General features: G+C 41.2%; 1 protein-coding gene across 1 annotated transcript in view; it reads left to right on the plus strand.

Annotated features, from left to right (window-relative positions):
• The window catches only part of MEGF10 (multiple EGF like domains 10), a 79,029-nt gene that overhangs the window by 56,073 nt on the left and 7,016 nt on the right, over positions 1-15,940 (plus strand). The window contains exons 14-20 of the mRNA XM_017735498.1: positions 6,296-6,442; positions 8,498-8,632; positions 8,987-9,115; positions 11,664-11,792; positions 12,892-13,020; positions 14,848-14,976; positions 15,413-15,649. Coding sequence (XP_017590987.1) covers positions 6,296-6,442; positions 8,498-8,632; positions 8,987-9,115; positions 11,664-11,792; positions 12,892-13,020; positions 14,848-14,976; positions 15,413-15,649 — 1,035 coding nt within the window. The remainder of the gene's footprint in view (positions 1-6,295; positions 6,443-8,497; positions 8,633-8,986; positions 9,116-11,663; positions 11,793-12,891; positions 13,021-14,847; positions 14,977-15,412; positions 15,650-15,940) is intronic.

The raw sequence follows: 15,940 nt of genomic DNA on the forward strand, positions 1-15,940 counted from the left end.
TTTTCTTTTTAAGATGATGCCAAGGTGAACTTCCCAAAATGTTTTGATGCCATCAAAATTACGCAGAGTTTCCAAAACCGTATTTTAAATGCAGCATTTTCCTCAGCCCTGCAAACAGAACAGTTATCTACACTTCCCCCAGGGAATTTCGTCAGAGGGAGTAGTTTATGTAACTTTTCAGAAGCAAATGAAGGAGTGACAGGGTTGTCCCATAAGGCTGGGGAGCAGGAAACGCTGCATAGGAGGGTGGGTCAGTGACCTCAGGGCTCAGGGTGTGAGGGAGCTCTGAGCTGCTGACGTGGGCATGAGGGCTTGGCCTCAGCCTGCAGACAGAGCTGCAGCTCCCCATTGGTTCAACAATCAGATGCTGGAAGGTTTAGTCTTTTTAAGTAGTGTTTAGTTTGTTATAGAGTGCGCCCAGTGTATTCTCTTTTCCTTCTTAGGTTCTGCTTAGGAACAAAAGCTCAGTTTTTGACTGTTGTGTTAAAAACCTTGAGAAATAATTAAACTTGGCTTTCATTAGAGCTCTGTTTTTATTTAGGGTTGCTGGTTTTCATTTGGGTTCTGTTTTATTGTAAACAAAAGTGACTTAATTTATAGGACCCCTGTTAGAAACCCCACCCTCTTTTGTAGCTTACATCATGTTTTCCCTCTGCAGCAGCTTAATTCTGCTTAGGGAAGCAAGAGTTAAGGGTGATGTTTTTTTCCTGGCAGTCTGACCATTCCGTCACGTTCCAGGAGCCACATGACAGGATGGCACAAATGAGAAACATCCGCCCACACAGAGGATGATGTCTGCCCCAAGCTCTCATCCCTTGACATTTTCACTGTATCTTATAAATAACTTCTTTTTCATTTGGAGGGAAAATTCATTTCTCAATAGCTAGAAAGTGGAAAAGAGTGAGAACTATTAAAATAGAAAGCAGAAGAAACACACAGAAAATACACTGTCCCAATGGGTAATGATAGTTCTCCTATTAAATTATACCAGAACTTCAGGTCAACTTCCATTAAAAAGGTACATCTAACACTTTTCTCAACAAGCGAACAGCAAGCACCACGACAGTTTCATCCCTTAATCTTCTCTGTTCTGCAAGCAGCTGTCAAAATAAATTCTTCCCAAATTGCCTGCAAGATTAGAGAATTCCTATTCTTGCAAACTGAGGTTTCGCATTAAAGCATTAATCAATTAATTAAAGTAATATGATTAATTAATTAAAATGGCACCATTTTTTTTCCTCCAGACAGTTTGTTTATTAGTGTAATTGCAGTGATGTGGGTGTTCCTAATCACACCTCTCTGCTCTGCTTTCACTGGTGCAGCTCTGCCCTACCTTTGCATTTGCAAGGAGATGTCATGTCAGGGTGGCGTGACATTTGTTACTTTCAAAATCGATTTAAAGGCTATGTGATGCCAGGGATTATGGAATACCACCAGTCTGCTATCTGTACCAAAACAAAGGCATGGGTTTGTGGAAAAGACAGATGCAGTAATACCAGCCCGCACTTCACCAGCGGGCGTAGCATTCACCCACAGGCTGCAGCAGGACGGGTGTCGGTGACTTTTTCTGTGCTGGACACCTGCTGGCATTACTCAGCTCACCCATCACCAGATGTGTTGTTTCTGTGTCCTTCCATGTGCCTCTGACAGTGTTTCTGAGAGGCACATTTGTTGCTGGATTAGAAGGGGGAGGTCTGCCATCTGACACCCACCCCGCTGATGCGAACAGCCAGGTGCGCTGGGAGGCTGCAGCTCTGCCTCGACCCTCAGCTTTCCATGAGTATGCATTTTTTACCCTCCTACAAAAGAAAAAAACCCCAGAATTAGAAGAGTTCTGTTGTGGGTCTTCCTCACGTTTAGAGCAAAAAATCAGCTGCTGCCAGTGCACCCAAGCCAAGATTCTCTTGAAAGAATGTGGTTTACCCTTCCCCATGACTAGTTTCCCCTGGGCTCCTGAAGGATGAGGCCCCATTGGGACAAATACTCACTGCTGCAAAATGGAAGTGATAATCTGAGAACTCTCTTATGATAAATGACAAATTTACTTTTCAAACTGAAGGAGAGGAATTCTCCAATAAGAGGTTTGGCCCCAGCCCACATCTAGATTTTGCTGTGTCTGTATCTCTGTTGATCTTCACATGGAAGAAATACCACTCTTTTATTAAAAAATAGCTTTAAATCAGTGATTAGGTGTATCTGTTTTCTACCTATGGAGAAGTTAAAAAAGAGAGAAGTGTTATTTCCTGGTGGCTATCTAGAGACTGAGAGATGAAAAGAAGAGCACCTCTGGAGTGGATAACAGTATGTAGTGAGAGTATGGCCTTCAGAAAGATACCAGAAATGTCTCACAAGGGATTCTTCCACTAAAATTTGCAGATAAGGATGTTTGCCTTCAAACTCAGATGTTCTTGTTGACAGTCTTTTGTATCTGGCTTCCTACCAAAACATGCAGCCACAGACTCTCCTGCCGCTGCAGTGAAGCAGCTGAAATCTGAACTTCTAGAGAAAAATCTCTGATCCTCTCATTAGCTCCTCAATTTGGGACACTTTAATTAATTCCTCTGGGTCCCCTCAGCTGTGGAGCAAGGTACCTCCCTCCCTCAAAGACAAGTTGCTTCTAAATAGGACCTGTGACATTTTTCACCACTTCCCTTTCTTCGGGCTGCCCATCCATTATTTGACAGAGAAATTAGGAAAGTAATTCTCATCATCAGAAGTTACAGCTGCCTTGAATAGAAGTGTTAGTTTCTCTCAAATATGAAGGGCGAGCTCTTGGACCATAATGGGAAAGCATCATTAGCTTTAATGACACTCAAGATTTCCCCAGCCTTTGAAGGTCTTGTTCCTTCTTTAGTTTGGGCTAATATATGTCCAATTTTGCACTGACACCTGGGAAGTACACCAGTATATAAACAGGTTTTAATGCTGAGCGGCTACACTGTAAAGTTCCATATGTGTTAGCGTAAATTGCACAGCAAATACACCTTTTTTACAGAAAAAAAAAATTCTTCTTAAAGTTTGGATAACCTTTTATCAGACTAATGGAAACATAATAATCTGGAAAACAACACTTATTCCAATAGCAAATTTGCTGGGGAAGAGAGTAAGAAATAATTGGCAATTTTTTTTTTTCCCCTTCAAGTGCTAAAACAAATTAGCTCTTTGTTGATGTGACTTGGATGCATCACTGAGCCTCAACTTAAAAATATAGCATGGGGAGTGTGTAAATACTCTGCTAGCATGGGCAGAAGCAGTGGTGTCCCTGAAGAATTCCTTACTTCATTCATGCAATTACGAATGCTGGGGGAATGCTGATTTGGATGTGAGGCCCCCAGCATAAAGCACTGGGCATTAAATGCACGAGCATTTCTTCAGAGCAGCTTAGCCGAAGTTTATCATGACCATTCAGCTATTGCCTAGCAACTTGTGAAGGCCATCAAAGAGCTCTTTGTCCATAGCTCTGGCAAAAACATTTTCTTGCAGATATCCTTATCAGTATAAGAACCAACATGAAAACGTAATAAAAACAATTTTATTGTGTAAGAGATTAATACTTGCGTGAAACTGTGGCAATCATAAAGCAGTTGGTAACGTTGTAAAAGCTGAGTCTAATCTTTCTTTGCAAGTTCTGTAAAAATACTTTTTTGCTGAACAATTTCTGGCTTTTCTATCAAAGCATAGCTTTCTTTGCTGAAATTTCATAAAAAGCATCACTCTGGAAAATAATTTTAATTCTTTTTTTTAAATCCCTTTATTATTTCTAACCTGTTCTTCCTCAAAAATACATGTTTGGTTTTTACAGCTGTAAGATACGAAACTCAACTTGGTATTTTTAAGTGTCCTGTGAACTTACCTAAATAACATAAATAAATAGTGAGTGACTCTGAAAACTGTTTTAATAGAGATGCAGTAAATCACTAAATGATTTCTGCCTTGCTACATTTGTTCTTGACACTCAAAGGAGTGAAACTCATTCTCCTTATGATCAAGAGTGAATATAATAAAATTATAGTGAAACAGAATCGTATTCAGCACTCTTGCAGTATGTTATGTTGTCATCATTATTACTCTGTGGTATTTAGTGTACACTGTTTATTTACTAAGTAGAGTGATGCCACTCTTCACTTCCTCATAAGGGTTGAAAGTGGGAGATAAAAGGCAGGTTTTCCCAGTTTCCTTAAGGGATGATTTTCCCTGATGTGTACTGAAGGAGCCTTTTTTCCCCTTCTTTTCATTTTTAGTGGTAGTTGTTGGCTGTTTTAAGCCCCGTGGCTCTGTGCAGCATGGGACCCATTGTCTTCCCCATCCCAGTGTGCCCGCATCACCCTGGGACACTCTGCTGTCATAAAGCATCCTCTGTGCACAGATCAAGGCAGTATAATTGAGCCTGGTGTTATTGTATGTCACTGGTCTACATAATCTCAGATAATGCACTTTGCTAGCTCTTGGCAACCACTGGCTTGTTAATAGTGACCATTATACACTGAGCACCGCTGACACCCATTGAGGCTGTGAAAAATGTCTTTTCTCCAGCAGGGTGCACCGAGTGCAGCTATGTGAGATACGGCAGATAACCCTCACGTGGACACAGCTCCGAGATGCTCTGCCTGTGCTTTCACAGAGACCCAAATTCTCAAGTTTGGGAACACCAGGCAGAGCAGCAGCTGGAAGAAGTGGTCTTGTTTATGGGAAAAAAATAAAAATTAAATGCAGTGATGTCATACTGCTCATGTGCACCAGCAACTCTCAAAATCAAACCTCTCTCTTTAATCCATGGATCCATAAATGAGTTAATGAAAAGGTTGAACTGAGCTACTGAGAAACAAGTCAGCACTCCCTCTCCAATGTAGATGGAGACAGGAGAATGACATTGTCTAGGCAGGCAAAAAGTGAAAAAGGAGTGATGTAAGCAGCCTTTCATTTTGATAGTAGGATTGCTTTAGGTCAGTGCTAATGATTATTGTGCAATCAGGGCTTTTAGGTGGCCTGTGTACCATCTGTCAGTATCTGGATTTTTAAAGTCAAGTGTTTTTCTGTCTTGCTGGCACAGGTTGGGGCAATCTGTTCAAACACATATTTGATTCTTCAGAATGTTGATTGTCCTGCAGAGAAAAACAGTTCAACAGCGTGGAGTTCCACCTTTCCTCTAATTAGAGAATTGGTCTTTAGATATGGGCAGCTCTGCAAGGGGCACATGCTGGGGGTGTTGAGGAGTCACCTCTGAGTCTGACCTATCAGCACACCATGTAATTATTCTTCAGGATTTTTACAAGCAGTAGGTTTTGCTGTTCAAAGTTAAAATATTTTTGTTTTTTCCTTGTCACATGTAAAACTGTTTTGCTTTTTTTAGGACTCTGGCAGCCAGTGAACCTGTGGCATATTTTGCTGGAAATACTTACAAAGCGAGACATGCTTGTGGTTGGATCCAGGCCACTTTTCCCTTAGTGGAGGGTTCATTCAGTAGAGGCATTACAATAAAACTTGATTGTTAATGCAAAGTGCTGCAGACACAATACGGTCTGAGTTCCACGGTGGTGCCTGCTGGCATTTAACATGCACAGTGCTTCTTAAAAAGCAGGAAAATTATATTTAATGTTGCTGCATTGAGAAAAAAAATTACAGTCAAACAAACAAAAGAACCCATCAAACAAACTATGATTGGATGATTGCAATGGGTAGTTTGTATTGTGATCTATGTGTAGAGATTCAGGTTGTGGCCATTTTACAATCAATTTTATACCAAAGCAGGTTAAACAAAGCACTGGCTGACCAGCATCCTTAACACTGTGGCAGCTCTGCATTTTGGAATGCTCACATGGTGTGTTTGGGAACCCTTTGTGTGCACTACATTTTTCTGTCCGGTACGATGCTGAGCAGTAATCAGCTCACCACTAATTAGAAATCATCCAGTGTCCCGCACCCCATTATTACACAAAAATTATGTCAGACACAAAGAATTCTCAGAAGGAAAAGTTCCTGCAATACCTTTTGTTGTGCATTTCCCAAACGTAAAATCTGAAACCAAAAATCTTTTGCTGTTTTGAAGCAGCCACTGTGGAAGAAGCAAAAGCCATTTATGTACATCTCATCAATATGAGGAATATGAGGGAAATTCACTCTTCTGGGGGAAGGCAGGAACAGAGATGCAAGTTCATCTTGTACTTTCCTGATGTTAGTGATGTTTTGATAAACAGGTTGTGTGAGCTGTGTTTTAAAGATCAGTGCTGTGAGAAGCAAAAGTTTTAACCTAACTGTGCATAAGAGCTCTTCAGAGATGTTTTGTTTGTGGTTGCAGGTATTCACTGTGACAGTGTCTGTGCTGAGGGACAGTGGGGTCCAAATTGCTCCTTGCCTTGTTATTGCAAAAATGGAGCATCCTGCTCTCCAGATGATGGGATCTGTGAGTGTGCACCAGGATACAGAGGCACCACTTGCCAGAGAAGTAAGGACAACATAAATGCTTTAAAAACCTCTGTTTCTCCCTCTGTTGCTTGGCATACAGATCATATACAACATCATAATGCCTTGCTTACTGTAGTGTGAAAGACTAGGAAACCCTCCTTGACTGGACATTTTGTCAAAATACATGAATATACAGAAAAAAAAAAAAAGTGTTATCTGTAATGAACAAGTGTTTTTATCTCCTAGTGCTCTTCTTGTTATGGTACAGCTTTCCTTTTATTCATTGTCTGTGCTGTGGCATTGTTACGGACATGACTTCCCAAGAAATATCGTAGGGGATTCCATTCTAAAGCATTTCCAAACATGACTGATGATGTCAGGTTTGTAATACAGGTAAATAAAACACACATGAGTTTCAGAAACCAAAAGCCTTCCCATTGAGTCTGGTAGGAATCATCAGCTTAGTTAATATTTGAGTTTATAACACTTACTTTGTAAGAACAGTCGGGAGGATCAGGCCTCCTAGTAAGTAGAGGATATCAAATGTACCCTTGGTTCCTTTTGGAAAACTTGCCTGTGTAAAATTCAGATTGCAGGAAGAGAGATACAGATGAACTAAGGAAAATCATGCCAGAACCAGGGAGGGAAACAGTAAGTCTGCCCTCCCAAGCTTTGTCACAGTTTTCCAGTAGTCCAGCTGTCTTCAGTTTGAATCAGTGAAGCTGTGAGGGAAAGGTGTTCAGGGAAGAGAAATGTGAGTTTTCTGGAACTGAAGGGGAGCCCAGCTTCCAGAGCAGGTCTCCCAGAAACAGGTTCCAGGAGCAGGTGGGTTAAGGACAAGCAAAGATGCTCCTGGGTCTTCCAAAAGAGGCTTAAAATACAGGAGATGACCTGAAATGGTCACTGAGAGGGAGAAGGAGAACCAGAGGAAGATGAAGTTGTATCAGTCCAGGAATGGCAAAATTTCAAGCTGAAGGTTGTGACATGGCACTGCTAAATCCCACATTAGTGTTGCATTAGTATTCCTTGAGCATTTCTGACTGTGAGCAGTAATTGTTCTCACTATCTAATCTCCAAGAGCCCTGCAGTCAATCAGTGAATCCAAAGTGTAACACTGGCATAAAAACGTTCCCTTGTGTTTTGGACCTGTGCCTGTAACCTGGACAGGAGGCTCCAGTCCAGTGCCCCTCGGAGGCACGGTCTGCAGGCTGGGAAGACAAAGGTCATACGAATAATTTGGATCCTGGTCAGAAAGTGCCTTTTCAGTAAACAGGAAGATCTTTTGGCACTGTTTCACTTGGGGAGGTTAATCTCTCTGGAGAGATCCTGGCCATATAACTTGGTATCAAGTGTGTAATTAAAAGACTGATTCTTGAATTAAAGTAAAATATTGAAAAGATTCCAAGGTGGTTTGGTAGTGCTGATTGCAGCTGTTCAGGTATTTCTCTTGATCTATTACATAATATTCTAATTTATCAGGAAATAAATGCCAAAAGGGATTAGATCAACAAAGGAGAAGCAGCCTTTTATTCCCCCCTTTTTTTTCTTTTTCATTTTGAGGAACTCATGCTTTTAGCAACACAATTAACGGGACAACTCTGTATTTCTGGTCTCAGGCTCTCTGAAAGTTAGGGTGACTCTGGACCATGTAAAAGAAAGGTTGATTGGAAAACAGCTGTGCTTTTTATCCAGTGAAGTTATGGCTATTTGAATTCCAAGTTAGGAAACACATCAGGAATCAAGGTCTATGATGACCATACTCATCTAGAGATAAAACTATCCTCTCTGTTACTTCACATGTGCTTCAAAAGACGTCCTTGTTTAGCCAAAAAAAGTATGTATGCATTCCAAACATTATCCAAGTTCAGGGTGGCTTGACATGTAGTGGAATGTCAACAAAGTCATGATGAACCAGAACACACCAAATCCTTGAGGAGAAGGAGCAGATCTTGTTTTGGGAGTCTAAATCACTGAGCTGCACAAACAGTGACCACCACTGGGGTTGGAAAGCAGAGCCAGTTCCAAGCCAGGAGCAAGTGTCCTGCAGGGTGGCTGCTGGCAGGCAGCAGTGACACTTTGTCCCCTCTGGTTCCAGTCTGCTCACCGGGGTTTTACGGACACCGCTGCAGCCAGACCTGCCCGCAGTGCGTGCACAGCAGTGGCCCCTGCCACCACATCACTGGCCTGTGTGACTGCCTGCCTGGATTCACAGGAGCCCTCTGCAATGAAGGTACAGCTGGCCATAAATGCTCCGTGGGATGTACACACCAAGGGCTGGAATGATTTTCATTCTGTCACTTGGGAGCTGTAAAACCAAAGATACTTTCTGTTATGGAATGTTCAGTTTATAAATCAGGAATCTTAAGCTGCTTCATCCTTCAGGATGAAGCCCTCTGTACTCTGAATTGCATTATTTGTGTAGTGACTGTGGATATTGTGCTCACCATAATTTATAACACCTCACTTTAACCTTATGCTAAGCAATACCTCTTGATCCAAATATTGGTTGTTTTCTCCTGAAATGAAGAAAGTAAGGTCTTGTTCTGATCACTAAGGAGTTCTAATTTTGCCAATGCCTTCTCAGTGTGTCCCAGTGGCAGATTTGGGAAGAACTGCGCTGGAATATGCACCTGCACCAATAATGGGACTTGCAATCCTATTGATAGATCCTGCCAGTGCTACCCTGGATGGATTGGTAGTGACTGCTCTCAGCGTAAGTACCAGCTTTTTATTTCCCTTTAATTTTAGAACAAATAATCAGGGTCCTGTTATTTAAATTACCATTTTTATGGTAATTTATGGTATATTAAATTTTATGGTTTCTTTGGTAAAGAAACACTCTCTTAAGTCAGAAATTAGGACTTCATGGTAAATAATGGGGAGATCCTAAACTTCTCTGTCCAGGCCAAGAACAAAGGTGAGATTTTCCTGGACACAGCTTGGACGCAGCTTGGTGCTCTGGCTGCACAACCATCCTTGTTCTCACTAAGCATTTGAACATTTTGTTAAGAAATTTGTCACTATACCTTTTTTTTAAGTGCTTGTAACTCTGTAATGGATTCTCTTTCTTCCTTTTATAAATGTTTTCACATTTATAGACATTTTTTATGTCATTCTGCCTCACTCAGTGAGTATTGTCTTGGTGCTCTAAACTCAGTGGACTCTTCATTACTGACTTAAAAAGAAGAAGCGAAGGCCCTAATTTTCTTGCTTTTTGTAAAGTTATTTTATTAAATAGTCACTATCTATATGCCTGGATGGATCTATGCAATTCACTAATTATGGGAAAGAATTGTTTTAAGGAAAACTCTCATAAGAAGCATATCCAATCCCATAAGGTGCTAAAATCCACACAGTCTGAAACACACCCGTGCCAGAATTTCAGTCAACCCATTTTTGTGAAGGAAAGAAGCTGCACCATACCCTGATACATCAAACATTGTGCAGGGTTTTCCAGAGAGGTGCATTTTTTAATAACATGGCTCATTGGTTTGTATCGTTTACGGTTTGACTGGCCCTGGTTACCAGGCTCTGTACAAGTGCAGGGTAACATCTGGTCAGTTTGGGAAAAAACCCCTAAAAACAACTTCCCTGGCTAAATTCTGTGAAGTGATTAGCATGCACAGCCCAGTATGATACCAAAATAAATCGTGGGCCCATTCCTGTGGAAGCCAGCGGCTACAAAGGTCCCTGTTTTTATAGTAAAATAAGTAGGTAGTTGGGAGATTAGCAGAATAGGGGTATTTAGGAGGAGGAGGGACTTACTCACTGAATCAATATCAAGAAAATGGTGCCAGCAATATGAATGGAAGTGTTTATTGAGGCTGTGCTCACGGACCGTAACAGAGGAAGTTTATTTGCTTTGTATAAAGGCCTTTCGTTCACATGGAAAATAATGATTCCATTAATTTCTTTCAGAACCAGCGACCTTTTTTAAACTTCTAACCTTTTGCCTTTATGTGATTTTCATTCCTTCTTAGCTGACCACTAGTTTCAAACACAAAACACTAATCAAAAATTATTACAAGGCACAAGTGAAAGTAACAAAAACCCAAACTTAGTGCTTTTTTTCAATACATGGTAATACAGTTCTTAAGGAACTGAAATTTGGGAAAAAAGATGATACTTTGGAAAAATACAGCCCACATATACATGAATCATTATGCAAATGTTTAAAGGTTTCAAGAATTTTATTGGTCTCAGGCAATCAAAGCAGTACAAAACACTAAGGAGTTACCAGCCTTTTAAATTTACACAGAAATAAAAGCAAGGCTTCAGTGTCTGACCAGTTTCTTCTCTCCTGTGAAATACTGACACTGCACTTCCATAAAACTATTTTTAAAGTACTAAAGAGCTATTTATTTTACTACTTATTTTTAAAATACTCAGTACTACTTAAAGTACTGCTTTCTTTTACTAAAGAAAAAAACCCCTCAGGATGAGAATCCTACTCAACAGAAAGGGTCTGTTCTTAGAGAACCCTCTTCACTTAGTGATATTCTACCATGAAGAAAATTATCTTTTGCTGTCTCTGAATAGTAATTAGTATTTTGGAACCACTTTGCAGTTCTAGTGGCAGCACATAGCATCAGATTCATCCATCACGACATTTCCAAAGCAGCCAGTAAATTCTGTCTCATAATGAGTCGACGTGATTGCGAGCAAAATAATCTCCATTCTGTGGATAATTACTTGGGGTTTAGAAATATTATACTGATTATTGGACCCATGGAAGTAACTGAGTTAACCAGATTAAGGTACAGACTTGATTATCTTCACCACATTTAGGCAAACACATAGAATTTAGCAGTGGAAGCAGGAGAAGCAAACTTAGTACTGGGTCTAAAGCTCTAGGCTATACAGGATTTTCACATTCTCTGTTTTCCTTCAGTTTTGAGATTTAAAAGCTGTGTCCCCTTGACTGTTTGCAGATTAAAAAATAAATGAGGAAAGGAAACCTAATGGCTTTCTCCGAGAAAGCTGCTATGAGTGTCCTACTTACTGAGTATCAAGTATGCATTTTTCACACATTTAATATTTTTCGTCGCTTTTTACCTGAAGTAAAATGATGCCTTAGCTGAAATAAATGAATAAATCTGAGACTGTTTACTCAGAATAGAGCAGCCCAAAACATGCACTTGGGAGAAAAACAGCAAACACCAAACAAAGCAGTGCTCATGTGTGAATGGAAGCAGCTCCATTCATGTGCATCAAGGAACCTTTGTCATTTGAGGTTAATTAATTGCTCTGGATTGTTCCAGCTTGCCCACCTTCCCACTGGGGACCAAACTGCATCCACACGTGCAACTGCCACAATGGAGCTTTCTGCAGTGCCTACGATGGGGAGTGCAAGTGCACCCCGGGCTGGACTGGCCTTTACTGCACACAGAGTAAGTGGATTTTGTGCTCATTCTTCGTCTGAACACCAGTGACAGAATTATCCTCCAGAACGGCTTGGAGCTCAGCATCTGTAATTCAAATACTGATACAGAAGCTGTTTCCTTTAGAACCTTGAAAGACGACTTCACTAGACTGTAACATCATAATTTCTTCTGGAATTTTCTTCCTTTAATAATACATTAATACTGTTTTGGGGTTTTTTCCCCAAGAGCTTTTTGTTACAGCAAAACAGCTGTGCAGTGACTGGGTGTAGGTATGGGGCCGTCATTACATGCTGGCCAGACTTCATACGAAGTTTGAGAAATAAACATTTGTTAGAAATAAATATTAATAAAGTTGGCTTCTTATCTCTGCCATATTACACCTTCAGTTTGGTTTACCTTCAGTTCAGGTTGCCTCGCTGACTGTGATCCTGGCCTCAGCCCCTGTATTTCACCTCAAGAAATATAGGACTGCTGACTGTTTTGCATTCATTGTTCAAATACATGTTTTGTATAAAATCAGAACTCCTGTTTCAAATGAGTAATGTCACAGTGGCAAGAAATAACAGATACATCATAGGACCATATGGATGCAGTTCTGGGAGACATTAACTATGCTGGTTCAGCTGTCAGCTATCAGGGGTTTTTTGCTTCCTGCTGGTGAATAATGATCTCTTTGCAGTGGTGTGTCTTCTTCATACTGAAATGGTTTCTTTGTGAGTAGCTCAGGTACAATATGTTGTTATTTTGGATTTTTTAATGCTTCAACAAAAACTATGAAGGAAATATGTCCAGAGGTTCACTGACTAATGGACAGACTCCCAGATTGCTCTCTTCCTCCTCCCTCAAATCTCTTTTGAAGCCCGTTTCTTCAAGGAGCTGTCCCTGCTGTCTTTTCAGAACCTCTGCTGCCAGCACCATTTCCCAACCCCATTTTTGCCTGATGTGTGTTTGAAACCCCTTCAGACCAGGCAGGTCTTGGTCCCTTGTGCCATGAGAACACTCCATTTCTGGAGCTGCAGGAGTGAGTCCCGCACTGAACCAGAATGTTCCACTCCCAGAGCAGCTGTTTCACCCCTCTCTCCCCTTCCCTTTGCTTGTATTGCAGGGTGTCCCCTGGGGTTTTTCGGGAAGGACTGTGCCTTGATCTGCCAGTGCCAGAACGGAGCCGACTGCGACCACATCAGCGGGCAGTGCACGTGCCGGACGGGCTTCATGGGGCGGCACTGCGAGCACAGTGAGCACCCCCTCTGCCTTGGGACACAGCCTGTGGGGGCACAGGGAGTACTGATGGGCAGAGAGCTTCAGGAGCTGGTGGTTTCTTTGCACTGTGTTTGGTTGTAACGCTAAAGGAACACCCAATTACTCCGTCATGTAAAAGCAACAAAATGAATCCAAGGAATTGTCATTAGCATCCTGTGAAAGCAACAAAATGTGTCCATTAGCATAAACCACAGTGACAGCTAATAGCTGGAAAACTAGAGATAAGGACTAACTCACCAGTGCTGGATGAAATCAATCTTCGCAGTGTGGTTTTACAGCACAGCTGGATTGTAAAACCGTTGTAGGTGGCATTTTGTTTTCATATGTGTGTGGTTCTCTCCTCAGGAAGGTCAGGGATAACACCACTGACATCACTGGTGGTGTAATGTTGTACAACCTTGAAAGAAAAATCAGGCTCGTGAGCACAGGACTGTTTGTCCAACCTTTGCTGACTTTACAAAGCTGTGCTCCCAAATTTGTGCATTCTCATGACATCTGTGTTTCTCCTCAAAACATCAATGATGTTCAGGAAGAGATGACTTTTTAAGATAGTCTCTTGATGTCAAAACATCACTTTGAATAATTTGGCAAATCTAACTCTGTTACAGATTTTGTATTTTATCCTACAAGTTGATAATAATGATTTAACAACGTTAAGCTAAATGTTTTGGTATTAATTCTAATTTAGATCTTAAAATGCCAAAATGTATTATGACATAATAGGTTTTGCCCACCCATTTACTTCAGTATTTATAATCTTGTTTTGTTGAGCATAATCAAGAGAAGGAGGAGGTACATAAACATGAAGTTTTTCACTTGAGTTGGGAATTGTCAAGACTGCAAGAACATTCTCTGGCACCCAGTGTGTTACTTTATTTTGTAAATTATTCCAAATTAGGAATGCATGAAAGATGAGTTAAATTCTTTTAAAAAGACAAAAAGAAGTAAATATAGTTGCAGAACTCTTGAGAAGTTTCAGGAAATTGAGTCACAAAAGGTGAAGAAATACCGCGTTTGCTGAAACCATCAGAACTACTATAATGTGACGGGCCACACAGTACCAAGAGGTGGCAGTATGAAAGAAATAATTCTCATCAGTGTAGGATAATTCTCCACCAGCATACTTACATGAGGTAGGAGACACTTTGATTGGTAATTAAGCATTGTATTCAAGTCATTCAGGGAGAAAAATAATTAAGTACAACTCTCCCAATTTACCTTATTCTCCATAATTTAGCATTTTTCTCCTGTTGGTAGTTTCTCAGTGTATACATTATAGTACCAGAGCATACTATGGGCAGCAGTTTTATTTCTCTATAAATGTGTGGTGCATTTTAGACTCACTGTTATGGCCCTTTCCTCTTGCTGTTTTACATCAGCACATCTGTCACACCACAGGACTCCATCCAGGTGTCTGGCTCCACGTGCATGATTACGTGACTTTTCATGCACTGGCATCTGAGTCTTCTGGCTCTTTACTCACACCTTGCCCATTTCTTCACTGCCTTCTACCCTTTTTCTCTTTTTTGCCTTCTTTTTTTCCCCGCTTGATCCCTCACTGCACCACCTGAGCATCAGCAACATTGCAGGTAAAGGATGAATATACATCTAAATACAATTTCTCTCTCTCCTGCACACTGAGGGGTCCTCTTAGGAGCCCTTCCAGGAGAGATCTGATTCTGACAACACATTGCCATCTGCTGACCAGGGACAGGAATATGTGGGGTTAGACTCATGTGGTGCTGCAGACCTGTAACTCCAAAGCTTTTAATGAGTTTTTGCTTGTTTTTATTCTGTGCAGAATGTCCCCAGGGCACATACGGGTATGGATGCCGCCAGATCTGTGACTGTCTGAACAACTCCACCTGTGACCACATCACGGGGACCTGTTACTGCAGCCCAGGCTGGAAAGGGGCCAGGTGTGATCAAGGTGAAGCCCAGACGCAATAAAATTAACTGTAATGGTTTCACACAGAGGCTGGATGCACCAATTAAACACCCATCCCTGTATCATTCAGTAAATAAATCTGGCAAGTGCATTTAAGTAGCCCACTCTGGTAATTTATGTAGGTTTTGTAGGCTTTAAATTAGATGCCTCAGTGATAATTAATTGGAGCAAAGTACTCAAGTGAAGATTGCATGAAATACAGGGTTGTGCTGCTGAAAGCTGCTGATGGAGCATAGGCTTTACCTGCCCCATGAATATTCTGAGTGTTTTTCCTTAAGGTTAGGGTTGGTTTCTGACAGAGTTCTATTCTGGCATTATTAAATACAGTTAGATTTAGAAGTGAGATTTTGTCTCCTGCTCCTGACACGTGACCCCTCTCGATTTATGCCACTTACTTTCATTTCTTCTTCCATTCCAGCCGGTGTAATCATAGTGGGAAACCTGAACAGTCTCAGCCGTACCAGCACTGCCCTCCCTGCTGACTCCTACCAGATAGGAGCCATAGCAGGCATCATCATTCTTGTCCTGGTTGTGCTTTTCCTGCTGGTGCTGTTCATCATTTACAGGCAGAAGCAGAAAGGGAAGGAGACACACATGCCCACGGTGACCTACACCCCTGCTATGAGGGTCATCAATGCAGATTACACCATTTCAGGTAAGTGACGTTTAGAACAGATTTTTTTTTTCCTCCATCTCTTGGCTTTGTGCTCAGATCTGCCCCTAACGGGGCTTGAATTCACATAATTCTGCTTTTGGTGTCTCACCCTGGAAAAACGTGTTAATTGTAAGGAAAATACTGCACATACCTCACTTTACTGTGCAACATTTTGCACCCTCAAATGTTTTTTCTGCATTAAACATGGACATTTCTATTCCTCTGCGCCTGCTTTTATATACAGTTGGAGTGTGGCAAAATCTGGTTTCTACAAGGGACTTTAAATTCAAT

This window comes from Corvus brachyrhynchos, unplaced genomic scaffold, assembly GCF_000691975.1.
Source record: "Corvus brachyrhynchos isolate BGI_N302 unplaced genomic scaffold, ASM69197v1 scaffold325, whole genome shotgun sequence".
Taxonomy (NCBI): Eukaryota; Metazoa; Chordata; class Aves; order Passeriformes; family Corvidae; genus Corvus; species Corvus brachyrhynchos.